Consider the following 17,745-nt stretch of genomic DNA (forward strand, 5'->3'; position numbering starts at 1 on the left):
GCTGCTGCTAAGCTATCCTCCTAGCGCCCTGAGAGCTGTTGGGGTGCGGAGCCGTCGTCTGGGTCCGGTTCTCCAGGGAGCAAGGGCGGAGCGCGGTCAGCTCACAGCCAGCAGGTCCTTCCTGGAATCTCTGCAGCCTGCATCTACTAACGGGTCTCTCAAGTCCCTTCCTCCTCCACAAACCTGGCGAAGCGCCGGAGGATCTGCACCGAATTTCCAGAGACTAAAACCATGAATTTGTGTCGCCGGAAGGAAAAAGGATGCGGAAGCAAAGAATGTGGTGCCGGAGGTAGGACACGGGGCAGTGAAAAGAAGATGGAAAAAATTTCATAAGACCGGCCTGCAGACTACTTCGGGGATCTGGACTACCCTAAGACCCCATTTCTTACCCCAGCTATCCTTGGGACGTGTGAACTAAAAATGCTGCCTGCCGTATCAGTAAATAATGTTGCAGCCATCAGCCACTCATAATTACGAGCTCAGGGTGAAAACAGATCAGTTGCTCAGTCATGTCTTACTGTGACCCCCCACAGGCTGTAGTCGGCCACCTTCCTCTGTCCATGGGATTCTCCAGGCAAGAATATCGGAGTGAGTAGCCGTCCCCTTCTCCAGGGAATCTTCCCAACTCAGGGATTGAACGTGGGTCTCCTGCATTGCAGGCAGATTCTTTACCGTCTGAGCCACCAGGGAAGCCCCCAAATGTAATGCCGGCCACCAAATCGTCACACTCTGCAGCCGCCGCCACCCCACACCACCCCACCTCCAACCCCAACAGTGCGCCCTGGAGACTCAGGGTGAGAAAGCACAGGACACCAGGCCCAGGTAGCTGAGGCCGCATCGAGGGAACACTTTCAGTGAGCCTGAGACTCCTGCGTCTTTGCACACACAGGAGAGCACTGAATTCTTGGAGACATCTAGTTTTTTGTTTATTAACCAGAAATCTTTTGATGTTCCAAGTAGCTGGTCTTTGTTCCAAAAATTCCTATATACTCCAGTTCCTCCTCTACCTCTTTGGGGCAGTCCCTCAGAGTTACCTGAGATACTGTGTCCAGGTTTAAGTCCCCAGTTTTATCTGCCAAATAAAAACAACTCCCAGCTGTTTAGGTTGCGCATTTGTTTTCAATAGGCAAGATTTAATCATCATAACAGTCAATATACTCAAGGGATGACCACTCCTCCGGAAAATGGTTTCAAAGAAACCAATTTTTTTTTAAGTATGGAAATCCTGGAAGAGAGTAAAAGGAAGTAGACACCATGTGTCTGCTTACTTTGGTTATTACCTTTAAGTCTCTGGAGCCTGGCGTGTTATAGAAACATTCCCAGTTTCACACTGCCCACCCCCCCATCCATAATTCATAGCAAATGTCTTCCCTAAGGAGCTCTCACTGCTTGAAGTATTTCCGGATCATTCACCACAGAGATGGAAACAAATCCCCAGACTGCAGCTTCAGATTTTTCCACATTACACTGTATATCCAAAAGAACACCTGGAAACCTGGGGATGGTTTTGCAGCGATGGTGGAAGCCAGTTCCTCTGTAACGTACTAAACGTGGTGAGAAAATTCTGTAAAGGTGTGTTTCTCGGCCTCAGTGTTTTTATGCATCCCAGTCTTCATCCTTTTGTCTCTTTCTCACAGTAACTCCTCTTCACAAATCGTATTACAGCGATCATGTTTTTTAACATATAGTCATATATCGTGAACAGTGACTAGAGTTTTGTCTTAAAAACAGGTCCCCCGTGTGCTCTGCATGCTGCATCCTAGATCCAGCTCGAACCTCCCCAGCCACGCTTCAGGACAGAGCTCAAGCTGCGTCTGCAGTGAAGAGCCGGAACAGCGGAACAGGCGCTCAGGCCTTCACAGACCGGCAGGCTTTCCCCGGTACTGTGTGGCCAGGAGGTACACCTCTGACGACTCTCTCCTGCTGGCCTCGGGCTTTACAGTCCTTGTGTTCTGAAATTCCTCAGTCAGTCTCTTCTGTAACCGATGACTCTGACTTCCAGCCCAGGTTTTACAGAGGAAAGTCCCCCTGGGGTGCAGGACCTCTGGAACCATGTCCAGAAGGGACAAGCACAAACTAATGAGCCTGTCGTGGTCGAGGCTGCGGATCCCCGTGGCGTTGGGTGCCATGTCACTCAGGATCACATCTGCTCTCCCACCAGGAAGCAGCTCTTGGATTTTCCGGAAGGTTCTAGGGTCAGTCACATCAGCAGGGCACAGAAACGTTGCTCCTTCCAGGGGGAATATGTGGAGAAGATCTACCCCAAGCACAAAGCCAACAGGAGCACTGGGGTCTAAGGAAGAAATGGTGAAGGTACTTACTCACTGACACCGCAAAAGCATCCCACAAACAGTAAATGGAACAAAATAATAAAAGAGATAAAGGGGACTTTCTCAAGCGGTCCGATGAGTGAGTGCTTCAAATGTAGGGGGCACAGATTCGATCCCTAGGTGGGGGATAAGATCCTGCGTGGCACAGACTAAAGGAAAAAAAAAATATATATATATATATGTAAAAGTCAGGACCGAGAAAAATAACTAATGTGCAAAAATGGGGACACAAGATTTTCCTCCTAGAAAAACATGTGGCAGGCGGGGAGTGGTGGTCTTCCCTCTACATCTGAGGAAACTGAGGCTGGGAGAGGCAACCTGACTGTCCCAGGGGACAGGCAGACCTGGAGCCACACCCTGGCCTTGATACTCCACCTCTGACTCCATTTCACTCTCCGAGCCATGCTCTCCCTTAAAAGGGTTCTTAACTCTGAGGAGTCTTTTTGATAAACTGAAACAGAGGATACATTATTATACAAAGTGCCTCCGGATTAAACCAACAAATCCATTCTGCAGTTTACTCCAGTTTCCTTCAAGGTAGAAACTATTAGAAACAAGCCAAGAAACAGGGAAAGTGGACAGATGCTACATAAGGTAAAAAAGTGATACCCAGCTCATGCCTGAGTGACACCAGCTGTGAAATAAAAAGATGTCAGTTTCACTTCACCTGAAAGGGGATTCCCTGCCCATGAGGCCGATGCCCTGGCCTCCACCTCCCGAAGCCCCTCCCAGCGCCACTTACACACCAGGGTGGATCCACAAAGGAACAGTCAGACTCAGAGCTCGCTCAGCTTAGTAAAGAGGCTGCCCTGAGGGTGAGGGGCAGGTATTTGATCTTTATCTAAAGATGAGAAGTCCAGCTATTCTGCAGGGCGCCTCATTTTTCAAAGGCGAAAACTCTGCTTTCAGCCCTAGCCAGTGGGACAGCTCTCCTCCCACTTTACACACTTGTGCTTGGTCCTTTAACGTCCCATGTACTGTAGCCCCAGGAAGTGCCTTCTAAAAGCAAATGGCTTTGGTTGCATTTTTGCAACTTCTTTTGGGAGTAAAAGAACCCAGGCCATTTTATGTACACAGTCTCTGCTTCTCCCACCTGTTCCTACAGGTTAAACTTAGCTGTTTTCCTGCTTTTCCTGAAGAGCAATTAGGGGGACAGGAACCTCTAACATCAGTTGTTAGGAAGTCTGTGGATAGACTCAGTGGTGGGAAAGGGAACTGAAGTTTTTGACAGATTCCTTCACTTGAACAATAAACATTTACTGAGCTTGTAAGAAATGTTTTTAAACTGTTCTAAACCCCCTTGTATGAAAAGGCAAAATGATAGGATACCAAAAGAGGAACTCCCCAGGTCATTAGGTGCCCAATATGCTACTGGAGATCAGTGGAGAAATACCTCAAGAAAGAATGAAGGGATGGAGCCAAAGCAAAAACAATCTCCAGCTGTGGATGTGACTGGTGATAGAAGCAAGGTCCGATGCTGTAAAGAGCAATATTGCATAGGAACCTGGAATGTCAGGTCCATGAATCAAGGCAAACTGGAAGTGGTCAAACGAGATGGCAAGAGTGAACGTCGACATTCTAGGAATCAGCGAACTAAAATGGACTGGAATGGGTGAATTTAACTCAGATGACCATTATATCTACTACTGCGGGCAGGAATCCCTCAGAAGAAATGGAGTAGCTATTATGGTCAACAGAAGAGTCCGAAATGCAGTACTTGGGTGCGATCTCAAAACCAACAGAATGATCTCTCTTCGTCTCCAAGGCAAACCATTCAATATCACAGTTGTCCAAGTCTATGCCCCAACCAGTAACGCTGAAGAAGCTGAACGGTTCTATGAAGACCTACAAGACCTTTTAGAACTAACACCCCCCAAAAATGTCCTTTTCATTCTAGGGGACTGGAATGCAAAAGTAGGAAGTCAAGAAACACCTGGAGTAACAGGCAAATTTGGCCTTGGAATGCGGAATAAAGCAGGACAAAGACTAATAGAGTTTTGCCAAGATAATGCACTGGTCATAGCAAACACCCTCTTCCAACAACACAAAGACTCTACACGTGGACATCACCAGATGGTCAACACCGAAATCAGACTGATTATATTCTTTGCAGCCAAAGATGGAGAAGCTCTATACAGTCAACAAAAACAAGACCAGGAGGTGACTGTGGCTCAGATTATGAACTCTTTATTACCAAATTCAGACGCAAATTGAAGATAATAGGGAAAACCACTAGACCATTCAGGTATGACCTCAATCAAATCCCTTATGATTATACAGTGGAAGTGAGAAATACATTTAAGGGCCTAGATCTGACAGTGCCTGATGAACTATGGAATGAGGTTTGTACAGGAGACAGGGATCAAGACCATCCCCATGGAAAAGAAATGCAAAAAAGCAAAATGGCTATCTCAGGAGGCCTTATAAATGGCTATGAAAAGAAGAGAGGCAAAAAGCCAAGGAGAAAAGGAAAGATATAAGCATCTGAATGCAGAGTTCCAAAGAATAGCAAGAAGAGATAAGAAAGCATTCTTCAGCAATCAATGCAAAGAAATAGAGGAAAACAACAGAATAGGAAAGACTAGAGATCTCTTCAAGAAAATTAGAGATAACAAGGGAACATTTCATGCAAAGATGGGCTCGATAAAGGACAGAAATGGTATGGATCTAACAGAAGCAGAAGATATGAAGAAGAGGTGGCAAGAATACACGGAAGAACTGTACAAAAAAGATCTTCACAACCCAGATAATCATGATGATGTGATCACTCATCTAGAGCCAGACATCCTAGAATGTGCAGTCAAGTGGGCCTTAGAAAGCATCACTACAAACAAAGCTAGTGGAGGTGATGGAATTCCAGTGGAGCTGTTTCAAATCCTGAAAGATGATGCTGTGAAAGTGCTGCACTCAATATGCCAGCACATTTGGAAAACTCAGCAGTGGCCACAGGACCGGAAAAGGTCAGTTTTCATTCCAATCCCAAAGAAAGGCAATGCCTAAGAATGTTCAAACTACCGCACAATTGAACTCATCTCACATGCTAGTAAAGTAATGCTCAAAATTCTCCAAGCCAGACTTCAGCAATACGTGAACCGTGAACTTCCAGATGTTCAAGGTGGTTTTAGAAAAGGCAGAGGAACCAGAGATCAAATTGCCAACATCCACTGGATCATGGAAAAAGCAAGAGAGTTCCAGAAAAACATCAATTTCTGCTTTATTGACTATGCCAAAGCCTTTGACTGTGTGGATCACAATACACTGTGGAAAATTCTTAAAGAGATGGGAATACCAGACCACCTAACCTGCCTCTTGAGAAATCTGTATGCAGGTCAGGAAGCAAGTTAGAATTGGACATGGAACAACAGACTGGTTCCAAATAGAAAAAGGAGTACAAGGCAGTATATTGTCACCCTGCTTATTTAACTTATATGCAGAGTACATCATGAGAAACGCTGGACTGGAAGAAACACAAGCTGGAATCAAGATTGCCAGGAGAAATATCAATAACCTCAGATATGCAGATGACACCAGCCTTACGGCAGAAAGTGAAGAGGAGCTAAAAAGCCTCTTGATGAAAGTGAAAGTGGAGAGTGAAAAGGTTGGCTTAAAGCTCAACATTCAGAAAACGAAGATCATGGCATCTGGTCCCATCACTTCATGGGAAATAGATGGGGAAACAGTGGAAACAGTGTCAGACTTTATTTTGGGGGGCTCCAAAATCACTGCAGATGGTGATTGCAGCCATGAAATTAAAAGACGCTTACTCCTTGGAAGAAAAGTTATGACCAACCTAGACAGTATATTCAAAAGCAGAGACATTACTTTGCCGACTAAGGTCCGTCTAGTCAAGGCTTTGGTTTTTCCTGTGGTCATGTATGGATGTGAGAGTTGGACTGTGAAGAAGGCCGAGCGCCGAACAATTGATGCTTTTGAACTGTGGTGTTGGAGAAGACTCTTGAGAGTCCCTTGGACTGCAAGGAGATCCAACCAGTCCATCCTGAAGGAGATCAGCCCTGGGATTTCTTTGGAAGGAATGATGCTAAAGCTGAAGCTCCAGTACTTTGGCCACCTCATGAGACGAGTTGACTCATTGGAAAAGACTCTGATGCTGGGAGGGACTGGGGGCAGGAGGAGAAGGGGACGACAGAGGATGAGATGGCTGGATGGCATCACGGACTCGATGGACGTTGAGTCTGAATGAACTCCGGGAGATGGTAATGGACAGGGAGGCCTGGCGTGCTGCGATTCATGGGGTCACAAGGAGTCGGACATGACTGAGGGACCGGACTGAACTGAACTGAAACCCCCTTGAGGCATCCTACCCAGATTAAAGAGACTGATGACAAAACCCAGGGGGTGGCATGCCTGGTTCAGCAGGTCACTAAAACTCCTGTGGATCTCAATTTTCTCATCAGGAAGATGGGCACACACACCCATTCTAAGGTGTATGGGAGAGATCTCTGTGACCTGCCAATACAGGTGGTCCCATCAGAAGTTACAGTAGGAAATGCAACTGGTAAGGATTGTTACCTTAGCACTGCTCACCTACAAAAGACCCAAAGCCAATCTTCATGCCCATGATGAGGAAACTGGCTAAATACCAACAGTATAACCATTATCTGGGATAGTATGCAGCTGTTTAAATGGATGGCGTCATTTTCTACTTTGTATGGGTAGTCGGTTGATCTATCAGTCAGAGGCAACTTTTTTATATATATGATCTTAGTTAAAACCCCCAAATATTATAAGAGATAAGCACTAAGTCTCTCAAGTTGGGCCAAAGTGGAGCGTCCAGAGCCACGAGGGCTGCCTGGGCAGCCCCAGGAGCAACTCCAGGAAACCCCAGGTTGATTCCGTTGTCCTGCCAAGGGAGGATGTCAAGGGAGGAAATAGCAGAGCGATTTCTTTGCTGAGGAAAGAAACCTGACTTACAGACGGCCGTCTGAGCTCGTTGCTGAGGCCAGGCATCAGCAGCAGAGGCCCAGGACACCCACCACGTCTGCCTACGCGCTTCTGTGCTGTGGTCGCAGGTGACCTTCACCTTCCTTCCTCCTTCCTACCTCCCTCTTTCATTCTGAAAATGCCAGTGTTTGGTTTGTGTCATTCCTACTAAACCAGCACGCAGAAGCACGTGCTTTCTCAAAGCAGCCTGGCTGCCCTGTGTGCCCTGAAGAGGGCGGCCGGCCTGCATCTCAACCACAGTGGTCGGAAGGCCCCTAAGACAATGCGGAGGCCCCACCTGTGCCCGCAGCATTGACTCTCTGCACGGCCACCTGGCTCCACGCGCCAGGAGCAGCCCCACAGTCTAACACCCGGAGGCCGGGCCGTAGGATCTGGTGCCTCTCGTTCATTTCCAGGAGCTTGAAGGCGCTTCGACATCGGTAACTTTCCACCTTCGCAGCTTTCACAAACGGGTCCCTCAAATGCCGCATCAGCCACAGGTGCTCAGCGCCAGTCCGGCTCTTGTAGCGACTCCCAGCGGTGTGGAACCTTTGACGCTGAAGGGAAGCCCACACCAGTTTCAAGGACCTGGTGAGGAAAAGGGAGCAAGCAGGTTGGCATCACATAGGCCAGTGGGGCCCCAGGCTCAACCCGCACATTTTTAGAGCTGGGTCACTACAGCCCAAGTGGGAGAGGCGACTTGACAAGGCTACCGCCGCAAAGGTGTTATGGGCCGAACCACATCCCCCGAGTCTGCAGGTGTGCTCAGTCATCCGACTCCGAGACCCCGTGGACTGCAGCCCGCCAGGCTCCTCTGTCCACGGAATTCTCCAGGCAGGAATACTGGAGTGGGTTGCCATTTCCTTCTCCAGGGGCTCTTCCCAACCCAGAGATCCAACCCTGTCTTGTATCTCCAGCATTGGCAGGTGGACTCTGTACCACTAGCACCACATAGGAAGCCCAAGGTCTACATGGTAAACTCCTAACCCCCAGTACCTCAAGATGTGACTGGTCTTTAATGAGGTAATTAAGGTAAAGTCCTGTGTGTGTGTGCTAAGACACCTTAGTCGTGTCTAACTCTCTGCAGCCCTAGGGACTGTAGCCTGTCAGGCTCCTCTGTCCATGGGAATCTCCAGGCAGGAGTCCTGGAGTGTGTTGCCATTTCGTTCTCCCGGGGATCTTCCCGACCCAGGGATTGGACTCTCATTTCTTATGTCTCCTGCACTGGCAGGCAGGTTCTTTAACCACTACCTTAAAGGGTAAATGGGTGGGCTCTATCCAATACTGGTGTCCTTATAAGAAGCAATCAAGACGCAGACACACACAGGACAAAGACCACGGGAAGACAACAGAGAGAAGACGGCCATCTGTAAGTCAAGGAGAGGCTTCAGAGACTATTCCTGCTGACAACTTGATTTCCATTTTCCAGATTGCAGACACTGAGCCAGTAAATCTCTGCTCTCTCAGCCACCCATCCTGGGGTGCTTGGTTACAGGAGCCTGAGCAAACTAATCCAGCAGGCCTCTCCTCTGTGGTCAGAGATGCTTTTCTCTCCTGAAGTTTTCTTCAGAAGACAATCTCAGAGAGTAATGATAGTTGCTTTGTGTCAACCAAAGTTTTCCCAATACTGGTTGAAAATACTGATAACTTTCATGAAAGGAACATTCCTTCTCACAGGATACAAATTTTCATTGGGCTTTAAGAAATTTAAACACACACACACACACACACTCTCGCGGACAGGTCCTTTGCCCTGCTTACCTCCACCGCTTTGGCAGGCAGCACAGGGTCTGACCAACCTGTCACATTTCTTGATAAAACTGAACTTACCCTGTGTATTAACTTAGAAGGGCAATTTTCAAGCCTCTTTGGAAAGTGGGGCTTTTATCGACTGCCATGGGTTATCTATGGGTTATCTCTTTAACTCTCAGAACAACCCTACAAAGTATCTACATTCTTTTCTTCTGACAAAAAGAAAACAAAAAACTATTATTAGTCCCACGGCTCCCAGGCAAAAACATGCTGACAAAGATCTGGAGACAGTACTCTTGAACTGCTGCCTTCAAAAGGCGTAAGGCGTCTCTAGAAAGAGGGCGCAGCGGTCCTGGGCGCCGAGGACTGCAGCGGGCAGCGGACCCGGGTCCAGCCGATGTGGGCAGCGGACCGCCAGCGCCCCCACGACCAGCGGCCAGCCACACGGGGCTCTGGTTTGCGAGACACAGGCTGCAGGCCTGCGGTGCTCTGCGGGCGACACGCACCTCCAGCAGCAGCGCGCCTCCTCTCCCTAACGGCCTCTGCAGCCCTCCGCCCGCCGTCGCTCCTCGGAGCCTTGGCCGGTCGGCTCTCGGCAGGCCTCCTCTCGTCACGTCGCGGGGGCTGCCCGTCCCCTTTCCGGGCCAGGACCAGCCCCTTTTCGGACCCGAAAAACGGGGCCGCCGTCTGGCCACTCCGCCTCCCGCACACCTGCACCAGGTGCTCCACTAACCCCCACTGAGCGCCAGCCGCCGCGCGCACCGCCCTCCCACCTCAGCCGCCTCCCCGCTCACCGCGCCATGGACACGGAACCGCTCCGCCAGCCGCCACCGGAAGCACCGGCCTCACTTCCGGCCCGAGGCCACGCCCCCGGAAGCGGCGCGTGGGTTCGGGAGGCGCGCGCGGTGCCGGGGCCTGGGTGAGTCCGGGGGCGAGGTCACAGGTGAGCAGGGGAGGCGGCCGCCGGAGATGGGCCTGGGTCCCGCCGGAAGGCAGCTGGCGGCCGTTCGCGGACGGCCAGATCCGGGAGCCCGAGCCTGGCACCCGACGGGTGTAGTCTCTTTAAACCCTAGTCACGGGCCGCAGTGGACCGGTGATCCCTTTCAGAGGCCACTCTGCTGAGAAAGGGGGCCGCCCGGCCCCTGACGTCAAGTGGGCTCTCTGCGGACCCGCCTGACCGTAGTGCCAAGAGCTGTGGCCAACTGTACTTCAACAGCAGGCGGACCCAGGGTTCGGTGCTGGCTCTGGTGTTTGACTTTCTGTCAGACTTCGCTTTTCTGAGCGTCTGTCTGCTTGGCCGAAAGCGGAGAAGCCAAGTCTCAGCTCACAGGGTCGTTGGGTCTGTTAACTGGGATACGTTTTGGAAAGTATATGATCGGTGCCTAATAACTGACAGCAGAGATTCCTAATTAATTTAGGAAGTCAGGGCTTTGCGCCTTTACAGGTCAGCAACATCACAAAGTCCGCATGTTAAAGAGAGGTTGGACCCAGAGGCCCACTTACGCAGGAGCTGCTGGCCAGCACAGGGACCCAGGCCTCGGTCCCTATTCTCGGACACCGTGACTTCCCTGGAGCATCCTTGGTCCCAAATCCTGCATCTCATTCAGTGTGGGCCCCAGACCGGGATGAGGATGGATGGACAGGGAGCACGGTCCTGGGCCTCCATCATGTCTCCAGCAGTGACCAGACGTCCCCTGCAGGGCCTTCACACACACACATTCGGGCAGGAGTGGTGTTACAGGCCGAGCACCAGGTCCCAGAGCAGCAATGTTTGTGAGCAGAATGTGAACACCTGTCCCAGCAGGAGAGCTGGCCAGGCCTCGCTGGGGGCTCTCCAGTGTCAGAGCCGTACATTTCCTGGGAATCTGGGGGTCTGCTACTGCAGAGAGGCAGAAACTGGAACCCAGTAGCCAGAAGGCCCCATAATGAAAAGGCCAAGAGCAAAAGCCAGACGCAAGAACCGTTGGGTAAAAGCACGGTTCATTTCATGCCAGGTGGGCTCAGAGGTGGACACAGGAGCAAGAACAGCCCTGCGCTAAGGAGAGAGGCAGGGACAACCTGGCCATTGCCTGACCTGCATCGGCCCAGCAAGCAAAGGGCCCAGGGCTGCCGCCGCTGGGCCGTGGGCCAGGTCTCCATCTAACCCAGAAAACCTGCCACGTCGGGCAGGGCCTCTCCCTGCTCTCCAGCACGCGTTTCCAGTCCACCCGGCCCCTGGCCCCCCAAAATGCTCAAGCTTCCACCCACACCCCGTCCACACCCAAATCAAGCTGACCCAGCCCCTTGCCTTCCTCACAGAACCCAAGGGCACTATGTGCGCCTCAAGGCTCTACACGTTGGTCCTGGTGCTCCAGCCCCAGCGAGTCCTCCTGGGCATGAAGAAACGCGGCTTCGGGGCCGGCCGGTGGAACGGCTTCGGGGGCAAAGTTCAAGAAGGAGAGACTGTCCAGGACGGGGCCAAGAGGTGAGGGGAGGGGCAGGCCTGACTGCAGAGCCAGCTTGCACAGGGGGCAAGGATTCAAGCTGTAGAGCCAGACCTCTGACCACTCAGAGCCACGTGCCCTGGAGCACAGGCTGAATCCTGGAGCCTCAGTTTCTGCATCTGCACGGTGGGGATAATAACAGTATATGCTACCTCTTAGCTTCCCTGGCACTCAGTCAGCAGAGAAGCTGCCTACGATGCAGGAGACCTGAATTCCATCCCTGGGTCGGGAAGGTCCCCTGGAGAAGGAAATGGCAACCCACTCCAGTATTCTTGCCTGGAGAATCCCACGGACAGAAGAGCCTGGCGGGCTAAAGCTCATGGGGTCACAAGAGTCATACACAACTTGGCAACTAAACCACCACCACAACTACCTCTTAGGATTGTTGTGAGGATTTAGTGAGAAAATAAACGTAAGGACTAAACAGGGCTTGGCACATGGTCTGGGCTGGGTACACCTTGGCTTACTGCCGTGCGGTGGTGGTTTGGGTGGAAAAGTCATGGCTTCCTCTTTCTAGCCAAGGGGTTGGCCAGTCACTCAGCTTCTTCATTGGTTCAGGGGAGCTGATGACAAGCGTATCTGGGGCCTTTCACTCACAGTCTCTTCCTCGACACCAGCTACATTCACGTGGGAAAGACCTGAAGCCCAGAGACACAGCAGTGCCGGAGCTCACACAGCCCTCCAGACTTTAGCCTCTTTGCCTTCTTGCCCCTCAGGCTCGTGGGGATAACCCTGTGTCCACTGTGTCCACACTGTCTGGCCCAACTCCCCCTTCCCATCCCTGCCCCCTGCGTCAGGACACCTCTGACAAAGGACTGTGGAGCCCCTGCAGGTGGGAGGCAGGACGGGTGGCACGTTCCCATGCCGGAGCACAGGCTGAGACCGGCCCCAGGAGGCCACACCGCCGTGCGCCCAACTCTGCTGTCAGCCCCCGGCCCCTAGGGCGGCTCTGGCTTCTTTCCTTGCACACGCGTGTAGCTGCTCCTCAGGCCCCGTTCCCTTGCTGCCCTGCTCTGACGAGCGCGGTCTCGGCAGCCTTGGCGTCTGGTGCCCTGCCCTTCGGGGTCCCGGGGTGGGCGCCACTTCAGGGTTAACGTGCGCTCCTCACTCACCTGCAGGCTCAGGTGGCCTGTGGGGCTGGCTCTGTCTTGTGTGCAGGACACACTTGGGGGCCACCTGAGCCCCAAGGAAGATGCATTCTCCCCCGGGGGAGGGTTGCTGGCACTTGGGGACCGGCTGCGCCTCGCGGCCAGGTTCGGGCTCTGGGTGTGGGGCAGGCCCGCCGGCCTGGCCAGTGTCCCCACAGCTGGTGACTAGCAGAGTGTGGTGTTGAGGCCTCCCGCAGGCCGGGCCAGAGGAGGAACAGCAGGCGGACCCCCAGGCTCCACAGCAGGCTCCGGACAGCAGGGTCCCGCCCCAGCGCCCCGCTCCCACCGGGGGTTTAACACGTCACTCATCCTGTTCCCCGCCTGCCGTCTGGGGAGCATCCCAGAGATGCGATCAGACACGTTAGCAGAGCTGGAACAGTGTCATCTCCAGCTGCCTGATTATCCAGGCCTGAAACGGGGCCTTGGCTCTGACACCGAAGAGATGACTGATAGCCCGCCACAGACTCAGGGAAGATGAACCCAAATGAGTCAAAACAGTGAATCAGTCAGTGACATTTTTAAAAATGAGCTTCGCCAGCCTGCTGCTGGAGGTGGGGAGGCCCCACTGAGTGCTTCTATTACGTCTAATTGGGGAGCCATTTGCACCCCACTAGCAAAAACACTCATTTTTTAGGTAGCGTCTAATTTTGATTGATCATCGCAGTGAATAGCTTCCGGCTCTCGAGACGTCACTCAGCTGCACTGAACGGCAGCAGGTGGACCCAGTTCCTCTCCCAGCCTCACAGGGAGGTTAGGGCAGAGTCTCGGCTCAGGAAGGCGACCGTTTAACCCAATGCATCTTTAATGGACACAGCGGTTTCCCTGACTCCTAGTCGTGGGCACAGGAAGTTAATTATACACTGTGTTCCTAACAGAACTCCGAGATCAGAGCTTAAACAGACCTTTTTTTAACCTACAGCTCTAAAAGGTCAGACATAATTAGAACCGTTTTACAGCCACAGAAATAAATTCAGAGCAGTGGGGAAGTGAGAGTCGCTCGCAGGAGACACAGGTGCTGAGCTTCACGGCTGCAGGGCTTGTGAGCCCCCAGAGCCCACAGCAGACCCTCCAGAAAGCGCTGTCCCGGATGCCGAGAAGCAGGCTTGGGGAGGGCTGGCGGCAGAGGGCGTGCCTGAGGGTGCTCTCAGGAAGGTTTCACCATGCGCCGGTGGGGTGTTTATCCTCTGATGCACAGCAGCAGAGACGCTGGCTGAGTTCCTGCAGGTGCAGGACGTTGCTCAGCGTCGTGAGCAGCACCGGTCCCAGGCTCGGTGCTGTGTCTGCAGTTTGCAAAGGGGTGCACGAAGGAGAAAGGCCCGAAGGGAAGATTCCATGGCCACAGGGGTTCTTGCTGGGGGACCAGGCCGTGTGTGTTTGCTAAGCTGCCTACAGCGTGTACACGGCCTGGGGGAGTGTGAAACAGGCACTGTGTTTAGGGGGCACCCTTGTCTCCTCTCATGAATCAGCTGGCTTGTGAGCTCAGGTGTGGCGATGCCCCCTGGCCCTTCCCCCCAGCACAGGTGGGGGGCAGGGAGAGAAAGGGGTCCTGAGGACAACACAGCGAGGACAGCCCAAAGCCCATCCCCTGTGATCAAGTTCAGAGGAGCCACGAGAGCCGGCTGGTCTCAGCGGGAGGGCAGGGGTGTCTCCTCGGTGAAAAGAGGTAAAACCACCCCTCCTCTGGGAAGGAGGCGAGAGGAACGTGCGGCCTGATGCGGAGCTCCAAGCAGGGCGGGCCAGAGCGGGACCCTTTGGGCAGGCAGGCTTCGGCTCAGGGCCCGCCGGCTGCATGGGGAGCCGAGTGGGCCAGTGGGGGCTCCCGGCTCTAGTCGGGCCCCCTCACCCTGTGGAACCACCAAGTGGCCACGCGGGGCTGCCACTCGGCGGGCCCGGGTGCTCAGCTGGGGGCGGGGGTCACACCTGGGCACCCCAAAACAGCAGCCCCAAACCCGACCCCTTGGCCACACACGTGCAATCCACTCCTCGGTCCACCCAGCTCCATTCTCTGACTCCACGTGGACACAGGCACCTTAACTGTCATTTCCTGTCCGCCCGTCTGTCCGCAGAGAGCTGCAGGAAGAGAGCGGTCTGACCGTGGACGCACTGCACAAGGTGGGCCAGATCACGTTTGAGTTTGTGGGTGACCCCGAGCTGATGGACGTGCACGTCTTCTGCACAGACAGTGTCCAGGGCACGCCTGTGGAGAGCGATGGTGAGTGTCCAGGCCGGGAGAGGCAGGCAGTGAAGGGCCGGCTTGGGCGGCCCCCGGCCCCTCCTCCCCAAGGGCAGGCGCGGAGATACACCAGGGCCTGAGCCTCCCTCCTCTCCTGTGAAATAAGGAGTCCAGTCGCCTGGATGAAATAACAAAGGATGCCTGTCTCCTCGCACACAGTAACTCAGTGAACCCCTCGCAGAAAGTCAGGCTGAGATCCGGGCTAGCGTTGGTGATTCTGCCTCTTCGTCCCCTGCAGAGATGCGCCCGCAGTGGTTCCGGCTGGACCAGATCCCCTTCGGGGACATGTGGCCAGACGACAGCTACTGGTTCCCGCTGCTGCTTCAGAGGAAGAAGTTCCGTGGCTACTTCAGGTTCCAGGGGCAGGACACCATCCTGGACTACACACTCCGCGAGGTGGACGCCATCTAGGGCAGAGCCGGCTTGCCCCTCGGACCCCGAGAGCCCTGCCTGGCCGCGCCCTGGCCTCAGCCCCCTGCCCGAGGCCTTGGGCCCCCCCGCCACTGGGGCCTCATCTGGAGCCTGACTGAACGGAAGAGCAAATGAGGCTTTCCCAACACATCCCCTCAGGCCTCCCCGTGACCTGCCCAGCCTGTCCTCGGGAAGCCGCCAGGCGTGCTGGGCTGTGACCTGCATCACCAGACAGGGATGGGCAGAGACACGGGCCCAAAGGCGAGGGGCTGGCTGACACGGGAGGCCGCGTGGATGTGTGCGGGGTCCCGAGGTGCGCCAGGGGCCATCTCCTCCCCTCCCCCCACAGGTAAGGGGAAACAGCGGCGGTCAGTGCCCAGGGCTCACACCTCGTCTCATCTGCCATCAGCTGGCCGCCCTCCCGCCCCCAACACAGGCTGCTCCCATCCTGGCTTCAGACCCCTGGGGGGCACGGGAGGTCATCCACCTATCACACAGACTCACGGCCCGACACAGCTTTTATAAATACGTTTAATGATAGTTGTTCCCATAAGTTCACTGATAAAAATCTCAGAATGTAACTCATTTGTAAACAATTCCAGTTAATTGGATGGGGCGGTCATTGATTCCTGCAGCCTCGTAAAGTGCTTTATACATAAACCAACTCGCAGAAAGCAAGAGAGAAGGCGTCAGGTGCAGGGCCGCCCTGAGTTCCGGCAGCCGCACCTGGCCCGCGCCCTCACAGCCCGCGCCCCCACAGCCCCGCGCCCCAGCCCCGTCTCCGTCCCCCTTCCGCGGCTTCGCCCAGCGACTAGGCCGAGGCTGAGTTACACCGAGCCCTCCGGACACAGGCTGCAGGGACGTGGCCTGAAGGCACAGCCTGCGGCGGCCGGGGAGGGCTGTGGGGCTCCCGCCGAGGCCACAGAGCCTGCGTCCTTTCGCAGGAGTGGCCAGGTCTCCCGGGGGGCGAGGGAAGCCTGGGCACCAGGAAGGATGCGGAGGGTGTGGGGACCCCGAGCTGGGAGCAGCCTCTCCCGCAGCAAACACTGACCCGAAAGCCTGCATCCAGCAGCAGCCCGGGGGAGGGGGCGGGGGCTCCAGAGAAAAGGCGCCTCCGTGCCCAGCTGCTGGCAGGGGGACACAGCCTGCCCCCCTCACCCCCCAGCCTCCCGACGCCGCCTCTCCTGGGGTCAGGAGGACGCGGGCTAGAAAGCACCCCCAACGCCACCCCTGCAGCCCCTAAAGAAGTGTGTGCTCCTGGTGTCGTGGGGGCCAGTCCTCCAGGAGGGGTCACCCCGGAACAGCATCTCGAGTCTTTGCTGCCAGAACTCGCCCTGGTGCCCCGTGTGGGGAGACCCTCCCCCCAACCTGTGCCGCTGGCCCAGGGCCTTAGGGCCCTCAGCTCCCACCGTGGGCCCTGGGGTGGGGCCTCCACCATGGGGCAGGGACGGCAGAGGCCTGTGGTCATGCTCCATGACTCCAGTGGACACGGCGCCTGGGGGCCGGCCTGCGGGGCAGCACAGAGCCTCTCAGGGTGGTGGGCGCCTGTTTCCACAGAGATCAAAACACAGACGACAGCCCGGAGGAACAAATGGCACGGACGGCCCCTCCTCGTCCGCTGGGGACTGGCCAGTCCATCCCGGGAAGGCACACGTGTCCACTGTGGGGGGCTCAGGCCAGGGGTGCAGTCGCCTGCCCGCACCCCCGAGGCTGCTCTGGGGGCACTGGCAGGACCCACATGTGGCGGGCCCAGGCCAAGGTAGGACACAGCGTGTCCTGGACCAGACGTGTGTCAGCTCGTCAGGGACGCCTGCCTGTCCCCGAGCCTCCGGGCGCTGCATGCGGACTTCAGACGGAGGGCAGCCCCCAAACCAGGCATGTGTTCCTGGGAGACCCTCAGGAGCCCTCCCCTGCAGTCACCCTGCTCCAAGCCCCCTCCGAACAGAGAGCCGTGAGGGGTGGGGGGCAGGCGGGTTCCAGAGCAGAAACACCCTGCCCCAGGCGGACACAACCCCTCTGGTCTCAGACGCCCGGCCGGAGAGAGCGGGAGGGAGCCTGGAAGGGGAGCCCATTGCTCTGAAGACGAGAGGTCAGCAGACACGCCCGCACCTCACTGCGCGGCCAGCCTCGGCCCGCCTGAGAAGGGACAGCAGTGATCTGAACCTGGACAGACCCACGGCGGGGGCACCACCTCCCGAGCCTCCAGACACCGCGGTCCCTCTGTCTCCCCAGCCCCAGCCCAGCGGGCACACACATGCGGGCATGGAGGCAGGCACACGCAGGCCAGGGCCACCAGGCTGCTCCTCAGGGAACGTGGGGGAAACCGCTCCAGGGACTGACACGCTCCCAGCACCAGGCTGACCACCACAGCACGGTCAGGATGGGCAGGGCAGCCCACGCAGCCCCGGCCTTGCTCCCCGAGAGGGAGGGGAGCCGCGGCTACCTGG

At 55.1% G+C, this 17,745-nt stretch overlaps 2 protein-coding genes across 3 annotated transcripts; one reads left to right on the plus strand and one right to left on the minus strand.

Annotated features, from left to right (window-relative positions):
- Window positions 1-1,113: 1,113 nt before the first annotated feature.
- On the minus strand, window positions 1,114-9,861 carry MRM2 (mitochondrial rRNA methyltransferase 2). Its single transcript, XM_052663147.1, has 3 exons — window positions 9,818-9,861; window positions 7,570-7,859; window positions 1,114-2,293 (listed from the first exon to the last, which is right to left on the minus strand). The coding sequence occupies exons 1-3, from the start codon at window positions 9,823-9,825 to the stop codon at window positions 1,857-1,859; spliced, it is 735 nt and encodes a 244-aa protein (XP_052519107.1). The 5' UTR covers window positions 9,826-9,861; the 3' UTR covers window positions 1,114-1,856.
- Window positions 9,862-9,906: 45 nt separating this feature from the next.
- NUDT1 (nudix hydrolase 1) lies at window positions 9,907-15,876 on the plus strand. 2 transcript variants are annotated; one of them, XM_052635431.1, is made up of 4 exons: window positions 9,907-9,966; window positions 11,322-11,487; window positions 14,721-14,866; window positions 15,126-15,876. In XM_052635431.1, exons 2-4 carry the CDS (start codon window positions 11,336-11,338, stop codon window positions 15,296-15,298), a joined length of 471 nt encoding a protein of 156 aa, XP_052491391.1. In that variant the 5' UTR covers window positions 9,907-9,966; window positions 11,322-11,335; the 3' UTR covers window positions 15,299-15,876. The 2 variants fall into 2 exon arrangements, with proteins under 2 accessions (XP_052491391.1, XP_052491392.1); XM_052635432.1 differs by having other exon boundaries at window positions 9,908-9,942.
- Window positions 15,877-17,745: the final 1,869 nt, after the last annotated feature.

The sequence above is a fragment of the Budorcas taxicolor genome, chromosome 2 (assembly GCF_023091745.1).
Source record: "Budorcas taxicolor isolate Tak-1 chromosome 2, Takin1.1, whole genome shotgun sequence".
In the NCBI taxonomy this organism is placed as follows: domain Eukaryota; kingdom Metazoa; phylum Chordata; class Mammalia; order Artiodactyla; family Bovidae; genus Budorcas; species Budorcas taxicolor.